Source organism: Pteropus vampyrus, unplaced genomic scaffold, assembly GCF_000151845.1.
Source record: "Pteropus vampyrus isolate Shadow unplaced genomic scaffold, Pvam_2.0 Scaffold74, whole genome shotgun sequence".
In the NCBI taxonomy this organism is placed as follows: Eukaryota; Metazoa; Chordata; class Mammalia; order Chiroptera; family Pteropodidae; genus Pteropus; species Pteropus vampyrus.
Window position 1 is genome coordinate 1,699,378 of NW_011888855.1, and position 25,229 is coordinate 1,724,606.

The 25,229-nt window shown below is 50.6% G+C and overlaps 3 protein-coding genes across 4 annotated transcripts in view; 2 read left to right on the plus strand and 1 right to left on the minus strand.

The window, feature by feature from the left end:
• Nucleotides 1-3,594: 3,594 nt before the first annotated feature.
• The window catches only part of CLTB (clathrin light chain B), a 30,430-nt gene continuing 8,795 nt past the window's right edge, over nucleotides 3,595-25,229 (plus strand). The window contains exons 1-5 of one of the 2 annotated variants that reach the window (XM_023531887.1): nucleotides 3,595-4,004; nucleotides 9,023-9,069; nucleotides 15,755-15,872; nucleotides 16,097-16,208; nucleotides 20,648-20,856. In XM_023531887.1, the coding sequence (XP_023387655.1) occupies nucleotides 3,818-4,004; nucleotides 9,023-9,069; nucleotides 15,755-15,872; nucleotides 16,097-16,208; nucleotides 20,648-20,819 (636 nt within the window). In that variant the 5' untranslated portion in view covers nucleotides 3,595-3,817 and the 3' untranslated portion in view covers nucleotides 20,820-20,856. Of the gene's footprint in view, nucleotides 4,005-9,022; nucleotides 9,070-15,754; nucleotides 15,873-16,096; nucleotides 16,209-20,647; nucleotides 21,089-25,229 lie in introns of those variants that run through there. The other variant, XM_011362248.2, reaches the window with a different exon arrangement.
• HIGD2A (HIG1 hypoxia inducible domain family member 2A) lies at nucleotides 22,941-23,916 on the minus strand. The gene is made up of 2 exons (XM_011362247.2): nucleotides 23,708-23,916; nucleotides 22,941-23,358 (listed from the first exon to the last, which is right to left on the minus strand). The coding sequence occupies exons 1-2, from the start codon at nucleotides 23,859-23,861 to the stop codon at nucleotides 23,192-23,194; spliced, it is 321 nt and encodes a 106-aa protein (XP_011360549.1). The 5' UTR covers nucleotides 23,862-23,916; the 3' UTR covers nucleotides 22,941-23,191.
• The window catches only part of NOP16 (NOP16 nucleolar protein), a 7,082-nt gene continuing 5,904 nt past the window's right edge, over nucleotides 24,052-25,229 (plus strand). Inside the window, exons 1-2 of the mRNA XM_011362245.2 lie at nucleotides 24,052-24,253; nucleotides 24,343-24,451. Of these exons, the coding sequence (XP_011360547.1) occupies nucleotides 24,147-24,253; nucleotides 24,343-24,451 (216 nt within the window). The 5' untranslated portion in view covers nucleotides 24,052-24,146. The remainder of the gene's footprint in view (nucleotides 24,254-24,342; nucleotides 24,452-25,229) is intronic.

Below are 25,229 nucleotides of genomic sequence, written 5' to 3' on the forward strand. Positions count from 1 at the left end.
AGGTTATTATTCACTTTTGGAGATCGCCAGACATCAATTCATTTTTCTAAAGGCTGGTAAATTAAGAGAAACAATTAAGCATTTATATTACCTCTACCTTTGAATAATCAAACTGATAATGAGTGAAAGTTCTTTAAGAATTTACAGCTAATGCAGAAATACTGAAGGAGAATCACCACAAATTTTCAACCCTAAATAAAGTTATTGATTTAGATAAACTTTATAAAGGCTGCTAAAATCTGAGGTAAAAAGCTGATCTGGAATTTTAATATCGATGGACCAGGCTGATAGCACCTAAACCTGCTGATCAATGTTCGTGTCACATAATGTGATATCTGACATGATGCGACGGGAATTTCTCAACGGCATGTATGAAACATTCTTGCAAAAATATTCCTCTGGAATCTAATAAAGCCCCTAGACCAGGTTTTCTCAACTTGGGCATTACAAAAATTTTGGGCTGAATAGTTATTTTTTTATGAGGGGCTGTCCTGTGCATTGTAAGATGTTTAGCAGCACCCCTGGTCTTTACCCATTAGATGCTCATAGCACCCCTGCAAGTTTTGACAATACAAAAAGCTCTCTAAATGTTGCCAAATGATCCCTGGAAGGCAAAATCAACTCCGGTTGAGAAGCACTCCTCTAGATCTGACTGCCAATTTATAGGAAATAATAAACGTTCCAAAGAGCATGCTGCTGAATGCCGCCACAGGAACTCGACCCAAAAAATCCACGTCGAGAGAAACTACCAACACAATAGGGTTTTTTCAACAATAACAACAAATTGCAAGAAAAAAAGGATGGGGGAGGGAATATGGCAAAAAAAATTTAAGAAACATCCTTTTTTTCTTAAAGCCAGTGAGCTAGGAAGCACCCCACAGTTAAATTTCACCACACATGAAAAGAGTGAGGTCCCAAGAGACCCCAAACCAGAACTTTAAGGAGAAGTAGGATATAGACCTCCAGTACCAGAGAGACCAGCTACCTGCCCAGTACAGGGGATTAACAGAAATGAACATGAAGGAATACTCCAGTTCACACCACACCAGGGAAAGGCTCCTCAAAATGCTAATTTAGAATTGTGATTCAAGGTTTGCTTCACTGGCTTTCACCCTGCATAAAAGGCAAAGGGCAGACCCATCTCCTGAACATGGCCCGTAAAGCCAGCTTCTATGCAGAGCCCAGGCCCAGGAAAAAGCGGGGCTATCTTTGTGGGCAGTACAGATGCTCAAAGTCGAGAGAACAAGAAAGGCATTGGGCAGATTTCAGAGAAGAAAATGTCAGCTTCATGTTTGGGCATAAGGAGAGAATCCAGGGGTAGGCAGATCCTTTTGTTGGATGTCTCTATGCATTTGTGTGGCCTCTGAGGGCCTGAATCTTCTAGGCAGAAATAGGTAGTTCACAGAGAGTGACAGACATCCCAGGAAAATTGTGAAAGCCCCAGATCAACAACTATGGTGGAAGCATCCTTCTTCCATGTCCCCCAGGGACCCTGTGCCCCAAACAGCACTGGCCAGGATGCACCAAGGGTGCTAGGAATCTCTGAATACCACCTCCATTGGAGATGTGTCAGCTGGTGAGCCTTCCTCCAGCCCCTGTTGAGAAATTTTGCTCAAAAAAAGTCTCTGTCCAGTTTCAGCAACTCCATTAACTCTCACAGAAGCACATTCTCTGATGAAGATTAACTCTGCTTTTTGTAAGCAATATTTATCCTCTACGAACAAATATTCTTTTAAGGAAAAAAAAAAAAGATTAAGAGGAGATTTTTCTACTGACCATGAAGGAGCAACAGGGTTCAAAATTACTCTCCCACCATAAACAACTAGAAAACCGGACAAAATATGTGATATAATTATTTTAAGACATTACTAGACAGCACAGAACCGTAATTCCTGAGAGAAGAGAAACAAACAAGTAAACTTTCTACTTGAAGCAATGTCTAAACTACTGAGTAGGAAGGAGAATCTAAACAGAGCCCAGGGGTCTTAAGAGTCAAAGAGACAGAGAGGAGTTTGGGTAGGTTGAAGTGGCTGGGATTTACAGGGCAGAGTACTGGAGGGGAGGGAGCTAGGCAGAACAAGAATTCCAGAAATATACATAGGAGCTGCCCTTCAACCTTTGGCCGAATAATAATCTGCATGTGACAATATGATCTTATATGTAGAAAACCCTAGGCTTCCACAAAAAAAACTTAGAAATAATACATGAATTTAATAAAGTAGTAGGATACAAAGCCAATACATAAATTTAAGTTGCATTTCTTTACACTAACAATAAACAGTTTGAAAAGGAGATCAAAACAGAACACCCCGTGGAGGTGACAATGGGCGCATAGCATGTTCACTAGTCCTGGCTCCACAAAACCTGGAGTTGACATTTATGGCCAGTTTGTTAACTAGCAAACGTTCCAGGTCTTTCAGCACCTCAGCCTGTGGTTGGGAAACGAGAAAGAAGTGTGAGATGATGGTGGGATGGTGTGCTTGGACCAGGCTGAGCAGGGCCTGAAATTTCTTTCTTTCTTGTTTACACTACTAATAATATTCTCATCACAAGAGTGAAACCTACATCGAGGTATTACTGAGCATAACTGAAATAAGCCTTCGCCCCAACTCTACTTTCATCTCCCACCCACTAAGGGAACCGCTACCCAAAACTGTGGGTGTATCTTTCCTTTCTTTCTCCCAGTTCCTCTTTGATCTTCAAGTCTCAGATCAAAAAGAGAAAATCCCCAATCCCAAATCCGATGGCAGTCCTCTGGATTTCCCAGTGCCCTGTGTCTAAATGTCAGAGCACCTTGCACATGGGCTGTGACTGGCTATTTGCCATCTGTTGAACCCATGGAGTGCAACCTCCCCTTGGCCAAGGCTGGGTTTTACTATATTTTATTGCCTCAGTGCTCGGCGCAGAGCCAGCAGGAAGGAGGCATTCCAACTGTCTTTCTGAGGGCCACTGGGTGGAGTGGCAGGCTGCCTGAATAAATTTTCTGCGTTTCTCAGGCCAGTTCATACTTAACGACGTTTAAAGAGCCCAGCCTGTAAGTAGGCGTGCAGTCAGGTCCTACAGACTCCTGTGGTCTGAGCGGAAGTTACCCTAAATGAGAAATTTATAAGGAATACACTGAAGCAATGCTGCCTGGTGGGAAAGGCTCTGGACTTGCGGGAAAGATGCAATGAAGTGGTGAGACTTAGTGTCACCTCTCCTAGCCTCAGTTCCTCCTCTGTAAAGAGGACAACAGTCATAATAATTAGATTCATAATATCTGCTCAGTTTAGGTGAAGAAACTTTGCAGAGTGGATCAGGAGCACAGTCTGCGCGGCGACCAACCCCTCGGTGCTCCCAAGGCCCGGGCTGTCTTTCCGCGGTGGCCCTGTGCAGGCAGGCTATGGCCCCTTTGTCCAGTCCGCTTCGCCTCTAGATGGGTCGGAACTGTGTGGAGTCCTGGTGTCCTGGAAATGAGCGCTCTGGCAGGGAGTGGGAGCGCTGTCCCGGCCTCCGGGTCCCTCGGGCTTCGCCGCCGTCTTGCTGCCGCCCTCCTGTGGCCGCTGCGAGGCGACCTCCGGCCGTCCTGCCGGCCCCCTCCCTCGGCCGGTGACATCACCGCATTCCCGTCCCAGCTCCTCCCGCCCGCACCGCAGTGACAGGCGAGCCGGGCCCGGTGGCGAAGAGGAAGTGCGGGCCCGCTGCGCCGAGCCAGTCCCCGCCGAGGTCGGCTCCCTGGGCACTCCGGTGACAGTGTCGCGACCGCCGGGCGCAGTGCGGAGCACGCGCCGGGCAGAGCCGAGCGCCAGGCGGACGCTCCAGGAGACACGCGGGGAAAATGGCTGATGACTTTGGCTTCTTCTCGTCGTCGGAGAGCGGGGCCCCCGAGGCTGCCGAGGAGGACCCGGCGGCTGCCTTCCTGGCCCAGCAGGAGAGTGAGATCGCGGGCATAGAGAATGACGAGGGCTTCGGGGCACCTGCCGGCGGCCAGGCGGCCCTCGCGCAGCCTGGACCCGCGAGTGGGGGTGAGTCAGCGCAGCGGTCTGGGAACTGGGGGGTCTGGGGCTCGCACCAGGGTACCGGGCCAGTGCAGACTGGGCCTCCAAGCCCCGCGGTAGAATGAAAAGGGCCTGCTCCCCACCAGCCAGAAGCAGGCCTGGGGCTGTGTGTGTATGTGGGGAGGACTGGGAAAGTGTGTGTGTTGGGGGGGGGGGTTCTTCTTAGAAATCCTCATCTGAGGCTCCGCCGGGAGCTGTGGATCTGGTGGCTCCGGGGACAAAAATTCGTCATGGTATTTCATCCCCAGGCCAGCTCCACCACTGCCGTCTGTGGAATCCAGCACAGCCCAGCCCTGAGTGTCTCCCCTGAGCCTCCGGGTGATCTGGCTGTCTCCTCTCACAGCTAAGCCCTGAAGGTGTGGGCAGAACAGCAGATCTCTCTGCCCTTCAGACTTAGCCCCCTCCTACAGCTAGGAAAGCAGGAGGCACTGGGTGCTCCAAGAACTCACAAACCTTCTCTGGGGACTACCTGCCATCCTGCAGTCACTGAGCTAGACACTTTACTTACATTTAATAACGTTACACGTGTTATTCAACCCATCTCAGAGACTGCAAAATAGAGGCTCAAAAAGCACAGTATTAAAACAACTAGTGAGTGGCACAGCTAAGACGATTTAGACCTGTTTCTGTCAGACTGTAAACCCTTTTCACCTAATCAGACTGTCTCCTATGTGCCTGGCTCTGAGTTAGACACTAGGGTGGGGGTCGGGTACAAAGGGCTTTAGTCAGGTATGGTCCTGCCCTCCCCAGTTTTCCAAAGGTGGTCTGGCGCTGTGTGGTTAACTTCGTACTCAGGTTTCTGAGCCTCGTCTTTGTGACAGCACATTTATAAATGGTGTCCCTGTTCTGGTTCTGGCATGAAAGAAAAATTTCTTAAAATATTTAGTAGCAAAGTAGATATCACTTTCGTGGGTGCATCCAAAACAGCCCTTGTTTCCTGTAAACGTTATTTTGGTGAGGATTTATGGGCCTGTTGGAATAAGTTGTAGCTTACAAATCTTTTTAAAGCATTTATAAATAAGGTTCGTTATAGTCATGTTTGATTCATTCAATGTTTAGTGAGCACATACTGTTTGATTCATTCAATGTAGTGAGCACATACTGTTTGCCAGGCCCACTGGAGATACAGACACGAATAAGGCAGTTTCTGGGAGGCTTGAAATGTCTCTGTAAGCCCCTTGCTATGAGAAATATAACAAGCCTTTTGTAACATGTAAGAACCTGGAGGCCCAGAGAGCTTGAGTATCTTGCCCAAAGTCACACAGCCGCGAGTGACAGACCTGGGACTTGGTCTGTGGCAGTCTCCTGGGATGTGATAAGTTGAGGGGAGAGTCTTTTGTGACCCAACCAAGCCAGCAGTAGAGGTCTGAAGCAGCAGCTCCTAGCAACTCAGCTCATTCCTCACACATTCCAGGAGATGCCTTCCCATGTTCCCTCACCAGTATTCATTTGTCCACACCTCCTCCTTGAGACCACCAGCTTCCCCAGCCTGGCTTGGCCTGGGGGATGCCCGGCTCAAAAGAGCCGATGTCACAGCCCCCTGAGAGAGAAGCAAGTAGAAGTCAGGCTGAGGGCAGCCAGAGGTGGCTGGGACTTGAGCAGGTTGTGGCCTCTCTCAAGACACTGCGACTCCAGGGGCTCACAGCCTGGATGGAGGTTCCCTCTCTGGCAGGGGTGGGGCACGGATTGGCCACATGCCGGAGGTGGCAGGGAGAGAAGCAGGGACGTAGCCCTCTGAGCGTCTCTTGGATTCACACCAGCCGCAGCTGCAAATGTTTGGCTGACCCCCTGAGTGGGTCAGGGGGTCTGGAATGGTGACTCAACTGGTGGCCAGGCAGAAAGGCATTGATCTTCCCTCCCAGGACTAGGTAGTGCTGAGCAAGCATTGCCCTCCAGCGGCGCTGAGTGCCAGAAGCTGGGATGGATGGGGAACATGTGCCTCGGCCTGCTGGGTGCTGGGCGGAAGCTGGCTTCTGCCACTGCCACCAGTCTGTACATCTGAGTCTTGTCTCTTAGACGATGCCCTTGCGCTGAGTGCCCTGACATTGGGCCCCAAGTGTCCCTGGGGAAAGAGGTATCTGGTGCAGGCCTGAGCCTGAGCCACACTGAGTCTCTCCTCTGGGGCTGGGGCTGGGGCCAGCCTGAACAATGAACACTGTTTCCATTCATCACCTTGGGTAGGACCCAGAAGGTTTACTTTTTCACACCCAAATTGCTGAGCGCTCAGCCGGGCACTGCCCCTGTCTTGCCTAGTCAGTTCCTGGCAAGCCTGTTTTCCCAGCTGGGCCCCAGTAAGCTCCCAGGAATGTTCTGGACCCTGTCTGCCCTGTTCAAAAGGGGTCAGGAATCTGAAGGAAGCAACATACAGGGGTTATGCCTGGGACTCGTATCTGCTGCGCTCCTGTTCTGCCAGCCTCTTACTGCAAACGTGTGATTACAAACATGCAATGGATGGATCAGAAATTACTGTGGGAACAGATACTTGTAATCCTGTAAGTGGGTGTGTGTGGGTTCTCAAAGAGGCTGAAACTTTATCTCCAGAGGAACGCTCATGGGACTGACAGACTGGGGCCAAGAGACTTTCTGAGGCCAGCATGAGCCTGAGCCTGGGGCTGGTCAGGGTGGAGTGGGGTGGTACAACTTCCGGTCCAGAGAGGTCAAGTGCACAGACCAGCATCTTATGAATGGACTCTGGTAATGTAAGGCCTTGGTGGAGAAGATGCCCCAGGAGAAGATGCTACCACTGAAACTCCATCAGCACATCTGATTTAGGGCCCCAGGCCACCCAGGCAAGCCCTCTCTGAAGAAGGAATGACTGTTGACATAGCTGGTCAGAATCACTGACTCTGAAAACAGAGTCAATTATAATTTATACCGACTTGATATTATTTCCATGGATTAAATGTCTCTCCCTTCAATCTCCAGACTGAAAACACTGTCGCTGCTGCTCACAGCTCTGTCTGGCTGGTAAAGAGATACTTGTCTCTCTGTGGTCGTCTCGTGTAGCCTCATGTGGCTTTTTGCTAGAAGGTACTGCAGTTTCTGAGAGGCCTCAGACAGGCTTTGCAGTTAACAGTGGGCCCCAAAAGAGCAATTTGACTTGCATTTAGCCCACATTTACTGCACTCATCCATTCTGTGCAGGAGCCCTCAGGAGCTGAATAGATTCCTGAGCCTGATAAGAAAGTACATGACTCCTGGGAGGTCACAAGTAATTGCATAAGAGGGTCAGGGATGCTGTATAGTATTTCGGAAATACACCAGAGGTAACACTTTTCATCAGTGCCTAAGGAAACAGGAGCAATAACGGAGGGCTTCCCAGAAGAGGTGACTTGTGAACTGGGCCTTGGAGAATGACTGGATCCAAAAGAGCACTCTTTAGAGTGGGAAGTTGGAAGAAAAGCATGGAGTTTGGAGTGGTGTGTTTGTAGAAGGAAGAAACCAGAACAGGGTTTACGGAAGGGACCAGTGGACAATGAGGAAGGAAAAATGGGTAGGACCAGGTTATAAAGATTCTCGAGTCTGTAGTCCAACATTTGATGTGCTCATTTGACAAATATTTATTGGGCCACTGTTATGTACCAGGCACAGGTGCTGGGCCCCAGCAGTGGACAAAACAAAGTCCCTGTCCTCATGCAGGAGTCCATTCAACTGGGGAAGACAGATAAATACATAACCAAATAAACATATCAGGCTGTGGTACACGCTATAGAGAAAATACTGCCAGGGAGGAGGGAGTGCCCGAGGGGTGAATGTTGGGGTGATCAGGAAAGGCTGATAGTAAGACAATGTTTGAGCAGAGGCTGAAGAAAGCAGCGCATGTGGAGATGGCGGGGGTGGGGTGAGGTGGGGTGGGGGGCCTTCCAGGCAGAGTGAACAGCACCTGCTGAGTCCCCGAGGCAGGAGCAGACCCTATTGGCCTCTATGGTCCACAGGAAGTAGATTTCTTTTTAGTTTGTTTTTATTATATTTTTAATCAGAGGAGTGACATCGGTAAGTGTATGTTTTACAAAATGTTAGCCCTGGAGTTGGTTTGAAAGAGGGTTGGGAGAGAGTGAAGCTGCAATCAGGGAGGCCTGTGGGTGGACAAAAACCAGTCACTCTTTCTTTAATGTATTTATTCATTTGTTTATTCAACAAATGGTTTCTGACTCTTACTAAGTGACAGGTACTATGCGGGCTTCTGGGAAGGACAGTGGTGAGGAGAAAGGACACAGGTGGGTTCCTCCAGGTGTTTGCCACTAGCAGGGCAGACAGACCAAGGCAGCTGTATGGGTGAGAGCTGGGGCTGGGGCCGGGCAGGGACCAGAAAGCAGAGGGCAACTTTGAGGGTCATTGTTGCAGCAGAAACTACAAGGATTTGTGACTAATCAGGTGTCAAGGACCAGGGGGAGTCCTGTTGAGAGCAAAATGAAATCCTTCTGGGAGGGGCGGAAGGAGAGAAAAACAGGCCAGGTGCTGCCAGCTGGGGGCTGCAGTTCCTGCTCTCCCAGGTGGAGCGGTTGCTCAAGGCACTGCAGGGACAGGCAGAGACGCGCAGGTCTCTCTTCCTTAGACCTCACAGACCCCGCCCGGAGCCCACAGCGCCTCAGCCTGCTCACCAGGCACAGGCTCTACAGACACTTGGGCCATTCCCAGCTGTAGCAGAGGGTAAATTCATTTCAGGTAGGTGAGGAGTTATTACTGACTGATGACCTTGAGCGATCACGTAGACTCTCTGTGCCTCAGTTTGAGAATCTGTAAAATAGGTTGATAATAACTCCATCATAAGGCTGTAGTGAAAATCAAATGTGATAAAAGCTGTGAGAAGGCATGGTGAACAATCAAGGACTGAGCCAAGTCACTCATGTATCCAGTATGTGTTGGGGGTGGGTCAGTACGCACATAGGCATATACAGGGGTTGGCTTCAGGTGCTAATGTAGGACAGTTCCAGGCTTGCTATAAGCCTAGCAATGAGTAACGCTGTCTCCTTGTTCTTTTTCCAGCTGGTCCTGAGGACATGGGGACCACGATCAATGGAGATGTGTTTCAGGTAAGCAAGATTCTGCCTTAGCAGTGGTGGGGACGGACACTGAGATCACAGGAACTTATTGCCCCATCATCAGTAGGATTAGGGCTTCCAGTCTTCTGTTCATTGTGCCTGATGCATTGGGATGGGAACATAGACGTTTTGACTTGTTTTTGGTCATGTAGGAGAAAGCGATGAAAAATAAGGGGGTGCCCGAAGGATTGATGGGCTGTGACCTCAGGCTGCCCGTGGTGATGTCCTACTTCTGGAGAGAGGGATAAAGTGGCCCACAGTGGCATGGACTGAAGGAAACACAGGGTCCTGCACGTGTTGGCCTTCCAGGCTGGACTTAGTGGCCATCTCTAACATATGAACATTTTAACTGGGCAGGCCTTTGACCCAGAGATTCCACTTCTCAGAATTTTCCCTAAAGAAATAACTGGACAAGGACACCTAGAGTCTTTGCAGAATGTATAATAGCAGACCAACTGAAAAACAACATAAGTGGCCAGCACTGGGGACCTGGGTTGTTAAACCGGAAACCTGTGCTGCTGTTAAAAAGAGCAGCCAGAGCTTTCTGCATTGACTTGAAAAGTTGCCTGCGATATACTAAGTGGAAAAGCAGCTTTCAGGATAATATGCACAATATGGTCCTACTCTTTGGTTTAGAAATATGTTTGCACAAAATATCTAAAAGGATATGTACCGACTGTTAACAGTGGTTAGCTCCGAGGTGGGGGTTGGGAAAGGATAAGAGAAGGGCTTTCACTTTCATTGTTTAAAAATTCTTTAAAGTAGTCCTATACCACACACACACACACACACACACACACACACACACACACACACACACACACCCCTAGAACACCTAGTAACGATATTTCTAGTTAGTTAAAGACTGCCTCTCTATGTACCCACCTAACCCTTCTCCCCTCATATATACATAAATTGGTTAAAAAATTCTTGACTGTTGAATAACTACATTGTATACCTAAAACGCACATAATACTGCATGTCAACTATAATTTTTAAAAAGTACTTAGACTTAGAGGACTTGGCCAGCAGATGGCATCCCCAGGATGAAACAAAACCTTCACTGGATGAGCCTTAATTTTCACAGGACTGGATCAAAGATCCTCGCCCCTGGGGCTGCAGCTGCCTCCCGTGGAGGAGCTGGCCTCCTGAATCCTGGTGAGAATAAACAATACTTTCTTATGTAAGAGAGATGGGCTGGTACCTTCTACAGGGAAACGGGCCAAGTCCCATTTCTGGAAAATTACTTAACTATCTGCAAGCTAGAAAAGTCAGCCTCTAGGGCATTAGGACTTCGTGTCTCCGTGGGCCTGAAAGCCCCAAATACTCAGCATTTCCTCCTGTTCAGTTTGGTATGTCATTGAGACCCTGGCTGCCCCTACCCTCCGGACACACTCAAAGGTCTGTGTCTTAAAGTGGACCTGGAGCTGGAGAAGGACCTGGAACTGCGGAAGTATCTGGAACACTATAAGGAGGATATTTTTCCTTTCCTATAGATTAAGATCCAAGGCCTTCTTCTCCCATACCCTCCGGCCAAGGCCTTTTGTGTGGTGGATCTGAGGAATCTTAGGTCTCCTCCCCAGTCTCGCTGGGAACTCTTACTCTCATTGGTGCCAGGTACATTTATTTGTAAATCGTTTCACATCTGGGGCATCCTAGAAACCTTATAGGAGGGGTCACAGATGAGGCCAGTCACTCAGAAGCCAGGTCCACCCAGACCTCCTGCCCCTGATCTGACACCTTTTGTATCACATCCTTGTTGCTGGAATGTGCAGGCCACAGTGGCCTGATGGCAGGTGGCAGGTGGCAGGTGGCAGGCCCCTGCAGACCTTCTTTAGAATTGAACATGGAGCAGGGTCTGGCTTGTGCTGCAGAAAGAAGAGAAGCCTTGCCTGCCCAACACTTTCAAGAGTTCAGGACAGAGGTTTTTTTGCTACTTTTTTTTTTTTTGGAGGCCTGTGGGCTACTAAGGGGTCTAGCCAGGAACCTGATCCCCAACAAGGCTTAAGGACAAGCCTGCCAGGGGCCAGAGTAGGAAGCCCCTTGAGCACTCCCTCCTCCTGCACAAATTCTCTCCCTTCCCCTGCCCGCCCCCATCATTCCCCTTTGAGCTACTTAGAGGAATCAACAGCTCAGCTTAGCTTAGCTTTAGCTGATCAACCCCAAAGCGGATGTGCCTCATCCTCCTGGCTGTGTCTGGAGTCATAGAACAGGCTCAGACAGCATGGCCCACACAGGTGCTCATGTGGTATCTAGCAGAGGGGTTCTGCAGGACAGGGATGCCAGGGAGCTGGAGCAAGATAAGCCTGTCCCTGACTGGAGCCTCCTGCCTTTTACTCCTGGCCATTCCTGACCCCCTCTCTCTCTAGCTTGGGAGGGGTTCAGAACATTCCTACAGCCGCTTGGTGAGTCCTCCTGGGGCTGCCAGCTCTCATGGCAGCTGACCCAATTTCCTCACTGAGACATTCAAGTGATTAAACAGGAGCATTGCTGTGGCCCCCACGCCCCGCCTCACTGCTCACCGGCAGAGGCAGGGCCAGGAAAACAAGTCCATAGTGGCTGGAGAAGAGGAATCAACAAACAGCTTCTCAGGACTTTGTCTGCTGGCAACATCACTCTGCGTTTCCTGGTCGTGGTGCAGTGTGGCTGACATGCGGCAACAGTGAGCCACATAGCCTGCCAGCCCTCTCGTATGCACACCTGCTACTGGTACAGGGTTGCGTGGCAATTGCTGCACATGGGCTCTGCTTCACACTCTGAGTGGGATGTTGCAATTCTCATTTAACAGGCGATGAAGCACAAGAAGCCCAGGGAAGGGATTCTCAAAGGTCCCACATCTGTGAGTGGCAGGAAAGGACTTAAATCCCAGTCCCTCTGATGCCGTTCCTGTGCCCTCCACACCACTTTGTAGGCAGCCACTCGCTCCTTCATTGAGTCAGCTAATGTTGTTCCCTGAGTGCCACATGGTGCTAGGGCAGTGGATATAGAGGCAAATCCAGTGTGTATTTGTCCTCAAGGAGCTCCCTTCTAACAGAGGACAGAGACCTGGGAGGAAGGGATGGTAGTACAGGATGGCAGGGGCTCAGGGACTGGGGTAGTATGAGGAGCTTAGAATCTGGTTTTTACTGTGTGTCAGGCACCACCCAAGAGCTTTACATGTAACAACTCATTTCACCCTCCCAACACCCCTACCTTGTAGGTTCTGTCATTGTCCCCATTTTACAGATGAGGAAGACGATGCACAGAGGGATTAAACTTGCTCTGGTGACACAGCTGAGAGGAGCTGGGACTTGAACCAGGCCTACGCACCAGGTGCTGCACTAAAGCCAGGGAGTGCCACAGAGAGGGGGTGCTGGAAGTGGTTTTGAGACTGCCCAAGGGGATTTGGGTGGTCCGGCCTGAGGAGACAGCATGTGTGAAGGCACAGAGGGTAAGGTAGTAGATCCCAGCTGACACAGCTTCCAGCCAGCACACATTAGTGGGCCTGGACACCGGCGGGAAGTGGTGGAGGAGGTGGACCCAGCTTAACCAGGGCCTGAGGCCTGGGGTACGGCCACCTCCGGGCACAATGTGCTAGGAACACACTGAGCGGTGCCTCTGGATGTGCAGCTGCTCAGGGATTCCAAGCGGCCCCTCAAGGCTGCTCCCCTACCCAGACTGGGGCAGGAACCAGCAGAAGAGTCTGGATGGAATCAGACAGCCTGGGCTTCATGTCTAGCTTTTCCTTGTTGGAGGAACTTGGTCCAGTCTTTGTCCTGAGCTGGATATCTCATTCGTAGAATGGGGATTAGAGGCCCTATCCTGCTGCCCCCACAGGTCTGTGGAGAAAAGCACTCTGCAGCATGAGAAACTTATTATAAATTCCTGATCTAGCCACTGAGTGAGCCCGGGGGCATGTGTATGGGTGAGAGGGAGAGATGAGGGATGGGGGATGGGTAGGGCTGTGGGAGGAAGGGGCAGAGGCTCTACTCCCAGGGAGGCAGACTTATCATGGAGGCAAAGAGTAGGCGCACAAATCGAAACAGAAATGACTTTGGTCCCTATTGGCTACTATGTAGCCAGTATGTTCACAGCCAGAAATTCAGTTAGAATCCTGGCTCTGCCAGTTCCTGGCTGGGTGACCTTGGGACTTTGGTGTTAGACTTTCCCTACCAATAAAACAAAGATAATAAAACCCATCATGTAGGGTTGTAAAGATCAAAGAGAACCATTTAATTGCAAGTTCCCTGCAAGTTCTAAAGCTTTATAAACTGGGAGTCTTCATTTTAGGGCAAGCTTTGTGGAGATGGTGGGCCCTAAAGGATGCACAGGATACGACTCCTGCCCAGAAGACTTTCCTTGCCCACCTCTCCTACCTTGTGTCCTCCACACTCAATGGCATCTCGGTATTCAGAGTTTCCCAAAGGCACCAGCCCCACATGGCCCTTATGCTACTGGCTCTTGGCCCAGAATGCTCTTCCCCGTCTTCTCCTGTCTTACTCTGCTCCCCAGTCTAGAATGGGTGTACCCTCACTTGTCCCCTCTCTTTACCTGACCCGTGTCACAACACATCCCCCAGCCATGGTCCTCATTTGTGAGGGACTCCCCCTGGCAAGCTCCCGGCTGATGGCCTGTCTGGTTCATCCCTGTCCCCAAGCCTGAACATGTTAATTCATTCAATAAATGTTCCTGAACTCCTCCTATAGCCAGGCCTTCCCTTTTCCCATGAAGAAGATAAAATGGCAGCTGGGTAAACACATACACACAAAAGTAACTGTAGTTGTCTGCAGACAGGACTTGTATAGGATTGGGCAGGGGTTCTGACAGCTGGGCCTCAGAGCTGGGTTATTTCCTGAAGTGGACGGAGTAGGGCTTACTCAACAGCAGTGCTCAATTTGTGTTCTCCAGATTCAAGCCCTGGAAAGGCCCCTCAGATGTCGTGAGACTTTCTAAACTCAAGAGTAGTGCTGTGCGGGAAAGGGAAATAAGCTCTGCTCAACTGCCCCACCCAAGGGTGGGCCTAGATCTGGATGCCAAGCTGCACCACCCTGCCCTGGGCCTGCCCTGCCCTGTCCCCAGACAGCCAGAGATGCTGTGTACTCCTTCTTTCTGGCTGCCAACATCCGTTGGCCAAACACTTTCTGACCTCCATCCACGCAGACACTGCTTACTGAGCACTGACCGTGTGCCCAGGACAGTGGTGGGTATGCTATACAGAGGGCATGTCAGACGCAACTGTGTGGGGAGAAACATTAACACCAGGATTCATGGCAGTTTTGATGAGCGCTTGCAGGAGGAGCACACAGAACAATGAAAGGAAGGAACAGGAATTTGGAGGCTATAAGTGAGATCCTGGCCTGTCTACTGGGAGCTTGGGGTCCAGCAGGAGATGCTTAGTAGAAGGTGAAGGCTGTGACAGAGCACAGAAGGGAAGGGCTGCGAAATCTGCTTAGGATTGGGAACTATCCCAGAGCTGGTGACTTTTGAGCTGGAAGCTCGTAGGATGGAATAAGATTTCATCAGCTGGAGAAGGGAGGGGAGACAATTGTAGGCTGAGAGCGAAGGCAGGCCGCAGAATCGTGTAGGATGTGTGCACACAGGAGTGTGGAGTGCGTGCAGAGCACCAGAGGGGTGGGAAATGGGGCTGGATCCCATGCAGAAGGTCTCTGGCTTAGCGAGACCAAAGGGAAGCCACATCCTTACTGGCTTGAACTCTCAACCCTAACACTAGAGTCCCTGGCTCTGGCAGGTGGTGTGGAGAAGTGGCCAGAGCCTATGCTGGGAGTCAAGAGGCCTGGACTCTGGCCCTGGCTCTGCACTACATCATGCCATCTATCTTGGCCTCAGTTTCCTCACTATAAAATGGGAATGAATAATAAGAATTCTAGCTACTATCATTGAATTGTCATTCCACACCAGGCACTTTTTATGCGTCTTGTTAATATGGTTGCACCAAAGTCTCACAACAGCTCTTAGAAGTAGTTTTATTATTATTCCATTTCAGATGAGAAAACTGAGGCCCAGTAGGGTTAAGCAACTTGCATGGGCTATATGCATATCCAGTAAGTGGTAGAGGTGGGGTTTGAACTCAGACACTCTGGCTAAGAAGTCCAAGTTCTTTACTACAATCCTAGCCACAGCCTTCCTGCCTATCTCAGGGCTGCTTGTTCACTCAGCGAATATTTATTGAGTATCTGCTACGTGCCAGGCACTGTGCTGGGCGCTGAGGACACAGCAGTGAACAGGACAGACAAAGTCCCCATCATCACAAAAATGAGATTCTAATGGAGAGGACAGACAATGGACAAGTAAACATACTATAAAGTGAGATAATTTTTAACTGTGTGTTACTGGGTAAATAAAACTGTAATAGAGTGACTTTAATGATAGTAACACAACGGACTCACCGTGTGCCAAGAAGCATTAGAAGTTCTTTACATTTTTTAAAACTCATTTCATCCTTATTATCAACCCTAAGGAGTGGGTACTCTTATTTAGCCCACTTTATGGGGAGGAAAGTGAGGCACAGAGAGTTGAGGAACTTGCCCAGGGTCACACAGGGGGAAGGGTTGCTGTGGCAGCAAGTGCAAAAGAGAGAGTGGGAGTGAGGTTGTTTGAAATGTGAGGTGTTCTGGTCCTTGGCGGAGACAGGGAGCAGCTAGATGGGCTGATGCACGGCTATGTATTTGTGTCTTAGGAAGCTAATGGCCCAGCTGACGGCTATGCTGCCATTGCACAGGCCGACCGGCTGACGCAGGAACCCGAGAGCATCCGCAAATGGAGAGAGGAGCAGAGGAAACGGCTGCAGGAGCTGGGTGAGGACAGGGCTGAGGCTGGGGTCCTTCGTGTCCCGGGCTCCCAGCTGGGTTGGCTGTTTGGGACATGGTGGGGGGTGGGGAAGCCTCAGGGCATATGGGTCTCCCACTGCCTTAACGTGGGAATTGTGTGGGGATGGGGCCTGAGGGGGAGGAGTAGCAGCCAGGTCGGACCTCCAGTCCTTACTGGAAAGCTGCCATTCATTCTTCTGTGGGGGTCACAGATGCTGCCTCCAAGGTGACAGAACAGGAGTGGCGGGAGAAGGCCAAGAAGGACCTGGAGGAGTGGAACCAGCGCCAGAGTGAACAAGTTGAAAAGAACAAGATCAACAACCGGTGAGAGGAGCTATGGGGACACCAGGGGGGTTGTGGAGACAGGAGGAGGCTATGGGAATAGTGGGAGGAGCTATGGTATATGGTAGTGTCTTGAAAACGGGTGATTTGGTAGAAAGAACATGAAGGAGAAGCTGAAACGCCCAGGGCTGCTCCTCTTGGTTGCCTGTGGAGATCAGAGCCCTGAACTCCAAAGAGCTGGTGCACTTCACCTTGTCACCACAACAGAGAAAAACAAGGACCCCGGGATGTGAGCCAGACTGTACTGGGGCCCAGTGGGCAACAGCTAGGCCTGGGCCCTCTGTAGCCATGGTTAGTGTCACAGAGTGCACAAGCCTGGCTCAGAGTGAAGGGTACTGGGTACTGGATTCTGTTGCTTGTAGAAATAACAGCGCTCTGACCCAGAGTTGCTACAGCATTAAAGGAAATTAGTAGCCTATATAATTATAACTGAAAAGCCAGGGGTAGGATGGCAGGCATAGTGGACTCAGGGGCTGAAACAAAGTCAGTTGGCACCCACTTTTACTGTATCTCAGCTCTTCTTTCCTCTATGGTGCCTTCATTCTTGGGTGCACGCTCCTAGGATGGGGGTGAAGGTGGCCACCAGCAGCTCCAGGGTTCTGCTCTATTCTCTTGAAAATAAAATAGCCTTTGCTCCCAATAGCTCTAGCATAAGTCTTTGACCTGACCCTCATTGGTCAGGCATGGGTTAGGACCAGTGACTGTCCCAGGGGTGGGGGGACTCTCTGATGGACCCATCCTGGGCCATAGTCCCATTATCTGGGTTGTGCATAGGGTCAGTCCCATCCAAACCACAGGGACTGAAGTGGGGGCAGCCTGATCTTGCAAAGGACAATCAGGGTATCCTGGAAGAAGGGGGATGAATGCTGGGCAGTCAAAAACAGCAGATGCCACCAAAAAACACCTTCATGGAAATGGTCTCAGAGTATTTCTGAGATGCTACACAGGAGTCCTGCCTTTGAGGCTATGCTCTTCAAGGTACCAGGCCTGCCAGGAAGGAAAAGTCCAGCTCTAGAAAGCCACCACACTTCTATTCAAAAAGCTGCTGCATGCCAGACTCTAGGCTGGGTACCAGAAGACAGAGATGAGAAGGACCCAGTCTGTATCCTCAAAGAACCCAGAGGAGAGAAACATTCCTGTCCAGCTGAACTCAACAGTAGGGCCCTCTGCAGGGAGGCTGTGGAAGGGACCTGTGTGACTGGGGGACTGGGCTTTGGAGGACGAGTAGGGGTTTATTAGGAGAAAGAGGGAGGGGGAAGGGAAATCTAGACCAGGGAAAAGAATGATATGAAAGGACATTGTGTCTTGGGCAACAGGGAGTCAGGGAGTGGCGAGAGAGAGATCACCTGTTTAGGGCCTTGAATGACAGGGTTGGGCAGACAGGGGTGGTGGGGAGCCACTGAAAGTTTGTGAACAGGAGGAGAAATGTTTTAGAAAAGGTACTCAGGTGGGTGGTGGAGGATCCCCACTCTGGGCTCTGGATCATTTGTTGCTGAGCCGTCTGGAACTGTGCTTCCTAACACCTCTCCAACTGGAGGTACTAACGCTGTCTCTTTTTCTCTTTAACCTCTTCCTGTCTGTCTGTCTGTCTGTCTTGTCATCCTGTTTTCCCCCACCTAACCCCTTTCCCTCAAGGATTGCTGACAAAGCATTCTACCAGCAGCCAGATGCTGATATCATCGGCTACGTGTACGTGGGTCTCCTTTGCTCCTCTGTCTGGGGGCGCTGGAGAGGGAGAGGTCCCTGTGTGTGGCTGGAAGTTTCTTGAGTCATCTGCCTGCGGGGTTTAAGAGTGTGGCAGTGGGGGCGATGACCAGAGTGGGAGGTGAATCCCCAGCGTAGTGCAGTACCTTCATCCCTCCAGCAAATGCTGACTGAGGTCTATTCTTCAGGAGGCACCTTTGCTAAATCCAGGAAGAGAAAAGAGAAGAATGTACTGGCCATCTCTGGGGGGAGGAGCGAATGACAAACCAGCCTCTTGGGTGTGAGAGGTGGGGTGAAGAGGTGTCTGTTGGACAAAGCAAACAGAGTGCCAGTACAAACTCATCCCTTCTGCTGCGCCCAAATGGACTCTTCCTTCTTAGAGCACCCCCCACCCCCTGCCTCAAGTTTGATCGCGACCCCTACTCTGCTCAGACCACCACTGGGCTCTCTCATGTGTTCCTGGTTTGGGGTCTACTTGGTACTGTGACTAATCCAGACAAGAAATGGCAGAGGTTCCCTCTCATGTCACCCTGATTGGTTGACAGCAACACCTAGGGGTATGGGGATTATGAAGCTGAAGGGAAAAAATGCAGTAAGGAGTGTGTGAGGTCACTCAGGTGTGCAAGTGACAAGTATGTGCTGTTCCTAAGATGGGCACACCCTCGGCAGGCCTCCGATGCTGTCTGGTTAGCCCTCCTCTCTCAGAGCCAGGACACCCTGGAGCCACAGCCTGCCGTCTTTCCTTCCGCCCAACTCCTGACACTCCAGTTCTTACGGGTACTTTCCCTTGCCAGATAGGAATAAGCAGCATACCATTTGTCCCCCGAGTTGCTATGGTCAGGAACATGTGACAAGAGGAACCTAGAAGGACACACCAAGCCCTTGGAGCCATGCACTTCTGGGGGAGCTGAGGCAGGCTTCAGAGATTCGGGACTATCAGTTGGACCTTAAGGGGGAGGTGGACCCCTGGCGGGGTGAGAAGAGGGGATGGGCATTGAAGGGGTGAGAGTTGGCTGAGGCGAAGGTGTCATGGGAGACCCCCAGCTGCCTGTGTCTGCAGCTGTGGAGGTGGAAATGGGAGGAGGTCAGCTTGGGGCCAGCTGCAAAATGCCTGCTGTGCCAGCCTAAGAAGGTCGGACTTATCCAGAAGGCAGTGGGAAGCCACAGAAGGTTTCGAGCAGGAGAGTGGAGCCAGCGCTTCCCAGACTTTCACATGCCTGTGAATCACCAGGGTCTTGTTCATATGGCGATTCTGATTCAGTGGGACTGAGATGAGGCCACGATTCCACAATTCCAACAAGCTCTGTGGTGATGCTTGTGCTGCGGGATCACGCACTACACTCTGAGCTGTTAGGTTAGCAGGAGCCTCTTGACTGGCAAGGACAGCTCCTAGGAAAGCTTCCCTCAGCCCCACAGGCCATACAATGCCACACAGCATGCTACATCTTCCCAAGCCTGCAAACATCTGTCACTCACAGATTCTCAGGCCAGACAGATGAGCAAGGTGCAGGCTCTGATCCTTACTTTACAGGTGAAGAAGGAGCACACAGTATGAAAGCAAGCTCACTAGGGAGGGCCAGGACACCTGATCCAGGGCCACTTCATCCTTGGCACCACACATGGGGATTGCCTGGAGAGTTCCCCGCAGTCAGCAAGGGCCTGGCCCTGATGAGAGGCAAAGGGGGCTTTGAAGGAGAAAGGGGCGTTCCAGGGCACCTCACTGGTCAAACGGGACACAGACTCAGACCTCCCCACCTAAGAATGCTTTAATGTCTCTTAATGATGCCCACATTTAGGTTTTGTCTACTAAATTGTATTTACTATACTTTGTCTCTCCAATCTTCCTTCATCAGTGGCTTCTATAACTGTCTGCCAGAACTTCTGATGACAAAGCTACCCATTTTTCCCTAACTTGATTCCAAAGAAAAGAAAAGCCTTGAATGGAGCAAGCAGTCCAGAGGCTGTGGCTCCACAGAGAACAGTCACTCTGGGCTAAAAACTGCAGTGCCGGCAAACGTGCTTAGGCTATGGTGGAGTCTGTCCCCATCGCTGCTCCACCGATGCAAATTAGCACATGGAGGGCTTTGAAAGTCTGCCTTTAAAGATCTTCCTTAACTGTTTTCTTTACATATTTGACCACAACTCTTTTCTGGAGACACTTACAGGGTACACAGAACACTGAGGCAATGATGAGCCAGGCACTCGAATGAGTTAGGTGGTTAGTCAAGCCCTGTCTCTGCCAAGTTTTTGGAAACACTGAAAATAGCTGAGGTGCCATGTTAGTTCCCCCATGGGCCTCTAGGTGTCAGGAGCCCAGGCCGGAAATCTCCATGGAGGTAATGACCAGAGAGTGCCTAGGCTGGGAGATGGGAGGGCTACTCTAACTTGGGAGGCAAGGGAAGACTTCTGTGAAGGGGTAAGGTCTGCGCTCAGTCCTGAATGACAAAAAGCAGCAAGACATGAGTAGGTCTGGGGAAGAGCATTCCAGGAAGAGGTGACGACAAGTGCAGAGGCCCTGAGGCAGGACCAAACCAGGCTTCCTCTGATGCCAAGGCTGTTCCTGGGGGCCTGAGGTCAGAGGAAACAGGGCTGGGGAGGTGACCGCTGGACCAAGCAGCCCAGAGAAGGCTGGGCAAAGCCGCCTGGCTCAGTGGGGGCAGAGGGTCATTGACGCAGGGGAAGACAGATCTGAGACCTCTGCCTATCTCCACCTGCAGGGCATCCGAGGAGGCTTTTGTGAAAGAATCCAAGGAGGACACCCCGGGCACAGAGTGGGAGAAGGTGGCCCAGCTGTGCGACTTCAACCCCAAGAGCAGCAAGCAGTGCAAAGACGTGTCCCGCCTGCGTTCGGTGCTCATGTCCCTGAAGCAGACGCCGCTGTCCCGCTAGGTGCCTGCCACAAGCATGGCCACAGAGTGGGTCGGGCACCTGCTTTGGGAAGGAGGTAATGCCTCCAGCAGCTGCTCCTTCTCCACACAGCCTGCTCCATTCGACCCTGTCTCCCAGGGCTGGGAGTGGGACCTGCACCCATCTCACCTCCGTTCCCTCCTGGCCCTACGGCCCAGCACCTCACACCTCAGTCCACAAAATTGTGACTGTCTTTCTGATGTATTTTTGTCCTTGGCTTAAAGGGTGTGTTGTTAACTCTTTTACACTTATTTATCATCATTCTCATTTCTCTGGAAGCCCCAGCTGGAGTCAGGGCTCAGTTTGTGCTTAGATCTCTCCCAGCTTTGGCCTTGAGACAAGGCGAGGCTATTCCCCTGTAAACCCAGGGACTCCCAGCTGGAAGTGGGTGTCCCAAGCCCTCTGTGTCCGCTGCCTGCACCCCCAAGGAGGAAAGACAACCTCTCACAGAATGTTTTTGCAACCTTGATCCTTCCTGATCCTTGAACAAGCCTGTGAGATAGGGATTCTGTCACACAGCCTCAGACACCAAGGCTCCCAGAGGGTAAGTGGGAGGGAAGAGGCAAGACCAGCGGTTCTCAGTGGAGGCTCTGTCTAAGCCTGGAGAGAGGCTGGTGAAGGTAGCCTGTGTCAGACCCCCTTCCTTGGGATCCGCCGGGCCCCTCGGGGTGGTGCACCCACTGCAGTCCCTCATTCAGCTGTGCCCCTCTGTGGATTGGGGATAAATGTCCAGTGACCACACCTCTTCCCCTTCTGGCCGAGGTTGCAAACTGGCTACATTCAAAATATTGTGACCTGCATAGTGCTTAAAAAGATCTGAGTAATTGCCAACCATATTAGTTTCCTAGGGCTATTGTAACAAAGTACCACAGTGTCTGGGTTAGAACAGAAATTTATTGTCTCATCATTTTGGAGGTCAGAAGTCTGAATTCAGGGTGTCAGCAGGGCATGGTCCCTCTGAAAGCACTTGGGAGGGATCAGTTGCAGTCTTCGAGCTTCTGGCAGCCTTCGGGGTTCTTTGGCTTGTAGATGCATCACTACATCCTGAGTTCATCTTCACATCACCTGTCCTTTATACATATCTGTCTCTGACAAAATTTCCCCTTTTAATAAGGACACCAGTCATATTGGTTTAGGGTTCACCTAAATGATCTCATTTTAACTTGAGTATCTCTGTAAAGATGCAAATAAGGTCACATCTGAGGTACTGGGTTAGGATTTCAACCTATTTTTTTTTGTGGGGACACAAATGCCTACAGTTAAAAAGCAGTGACTGTCTTTAGAAGTGCCATAGTCCTTACCACTTCATAGCTGTTCTTTGAATCTCAAGGCCAAGGTCACCACAATGTACTGTTCTACGTTCAGTCTTTGCCCTACATCTGAGAGATCATAATGGGGGCAAAAAACTTAGCTGGCCCTGGTCATACACTCCTCCATTTAGAACTCCAGACTGTGTTATGGTGCTCAAAAGTGTATGTATCTTCTTCAGGCCCTGTTTGGCAGCTTGCAGCTGGTGCTGAAACTGACAGTCACACGTAGAACGAATCTGGGTCTCAATACTTTAGCGCTATCACAGACCAGGAACACCTGTTGGGAGGCTTTACATGAACGTGAAAGTCATGGGTTACCTGTTTTCTAGAGTTTGCTAAGGTCTCAGGCCTCCTTTTTTCCTTAACCCTAAGACACTAGGTACACAAACCACTAACGAGCTTTGGGACTATGCTCTGTTACACCACACTACTTCTGTGAGCCTGTTTTCTGTTCTGTGAGATGCACCAAGAACCAAGCAGAGATGGTCTAGATCAGTGGAATCTTAAGTGTCCTCAGGAAGGAGTGGGGAGAGGAGCATGGCCCTCTGACAGGGCCATGGCAGGCCTCATCTGAAAGAAATTTCTACTGAAAGTTTGAAATTTGTTGGGAAGATCCATGTTTTTCCTCAAATAGTTGCACCCTAGGGAATCTAGTTTTAACTGGTACCCCAGGTGCAGGAAAGTTAGGAATCATTAGATGATATGATTTCTAATCGTCCTTTCCATCTTTAGATTGTCTCCTAAAACCAAAAACCAAGAACTTTGGGGATGAGACAGAATGAATTCATCAAACTACAAGTGGATCAGAGTTTATTAAGTAGGGAGTAGAGAATGTGTGGCACAAATAAACCTATGCAACACTCCAACCGAACCGAACCTGAGATTCCTGAAAAAAATCTGTCGGTTAGCAATTGGCCGCTTCCATCCCCACTGACACGGGGGTTTGTCAGGGGAGATGAGGGAATACTTCCCGTGCAGGACCGGTGGTTACGCCTGGGACTCGTAATGATATCCGCGAAGCTTTCAAGGCCAGGCCGCGCAGGCTTACGGTCGAGACTTCAGAGCGGACGCAGCCAGACCCACCAAGATGGCTACGATCGTGAAGCCCTGGGCGGCGATCCGGGTGCGCATCATGAGCTGGGAACGCTGGCTCTGACCCCGGTGGAAGCAATAGAGGCCGTAGGTAAGGGCGGCCGCCGTGCTCAGGCAGCCTGAGGAGGGGACAAAGCAGGTGGGGAGTGGCATGTCCAGCCCCTGAGACGTCTCTCCCCGCTTAAGGCTTCCCTCCTCGGTCAAAATCTCTGAACGGCAGCAGGGGATGGAGGGAACGAGGTGGGGTAAGATGGTCCCGGGAGGGGACTCGGACTTACATAGTCCTGGTCACTGAATCCCACCCTGCTCCTGCTTTAATCAAGTTCAAGCCACATCGCCCCGGCCCCTCTTCGGCATATTTCTGGTCCAGTCTCATTTCGGTCCCTCCTGGCGTCTCCGTCCTTCCCTATTTCATTCCTCCCGACATCTCTGTCCTTTCGGCCTACAGTTCCTTCAGTACCCGCTTACCTAGAGGTACCATTGGGTTCTCGCGGGTCTTGCGAAGGAACTTTTCCTTGAAACTTTCCGTAGTGCTGTAGACACTGGGGCTAATGCCCTCAACGACGGGGGGTTGTGATGGTTCAAAGGGTGTCCCCGGAGTCACAGGGCCAGGAGTCGTCATGTCTCCGCTACCAGCAGTAAGGGAAAATGGGGACCTTAAACTACGCCTTCTGATTACGTCACGAAAGGGGGCGGAGAAAACGAATTTGCTAAGCATTGTACGCAGGCGCCACAGCTCATTGCATTCTGGGAGTCGTAGTAATCAGCAGTGTAAATCTATGGGGACGACTACATTTTCCAGAAAGCCTGTCAAAAGCCATGCGCATTCTCGCCGGAAGGAGTTTGCTACACGAGGTCGTGGGAGTGAGAGCACCGACTCTGAGTTACCCGTGTGGTGTTCAGCGCGATGCCCAAGGCCAAGGGAAAGACCCGGAGGCAGAAGTTCGGTTACAATGTTAACCGAAAGCGTCTTAACCGTAATGCTAGACGGAAGGCAGCGCCGCGAATCGAATGGTGAGGGGGGCCGGAGTTCAGGAGGCTGGGGGCCCGGGCCGGGTTGGCCGGCCAGATGACAGTTCCGTGATCTCCCTCTTTGCCCGTAGCTCCCACATTCGACATGCCTGGGACCACGCCAAATCAGTGCGGCAGAACCTGGCTGAGATGGGGTTGGCAATGGACCCCAACAAGGCGGTGCCCCTCCGTAAGAGAAAGGTATTGATATGACAGAGTCCCGGTCCTTGCCCCCGCAGTATTGAGCTGGGTTTCAGAACTTGATCCTGCCCATTACCTCCCTCATGGGTTTGCGATCTCCCCACAGCCCACTCGGCCAGTCTGCACTCACTATGGTTGAGGGTCCCTTTTAGAACTACCTCATATTCTCTCCCTAGCACACATTGGACTGGGGTTCCCTTTTCCTTCTCAACTCTTTTTTTTCCCTCTGAAATTAACCTGTTTAGGTCCTTTAGTAACTCAATAGTATTTTTCAGAATTTATTTTTTTCTGCCTGTAGCTTTCCTAAGAAGGACTCCCCAGAGTTTGAGATCTTTGCTTAATATTCTTTATACTTCCCCCCAGTCATCCAGTCACCTCAGGCATCCAATCTTGAGGCTTCCTTGGTGCTAGTTTCCCTGGAATAAGTCATTTTCTGGACCACTCTTTCAAAAATAGCACCCTTTCTCACTCAGTAAATTCTTCTAGTTTTGTTTTCATTCATAGCACTTGTAAATACTTGATGGTAATTTATATATTTTTTGTTCATCTGTTGTTTGTGCCTCATTCCCTAAACAATCCTCTTGGGGACAACGACTTTATGTTTTGTTCAGTACTAAATCTCTTGTACTTGGGATGTGACTGTGACCAGTGTTCAGTAAATAGTTAACCTACTGAGTGAGCTCGTTGATTGAACTTGTCCTTAAATTCACACTTGATTTTAGGCAAGTTTCTTTTTATCCCTTTATGCCAGAGGGAAATGGTAGTACTGTTTCTAGAA

Excerpts from the sequence above, each read along its gene's own strand:
- HIGD2A (XM_011362247.2), bottom strand. The coding sequence starts at position 23,861 with ATGACGACTCCTGGCCCTGTGACTCCGGGGACACCCTTTGAACCATCA. Across the intron at positions 23,359-23,707 it reads GAACCCAATGGTACCTCTAG|GCTGCCTGAGCACGGCGGCC; the intron begins GTAAGCGGGTAC and ends TCCCCTCCTCAG.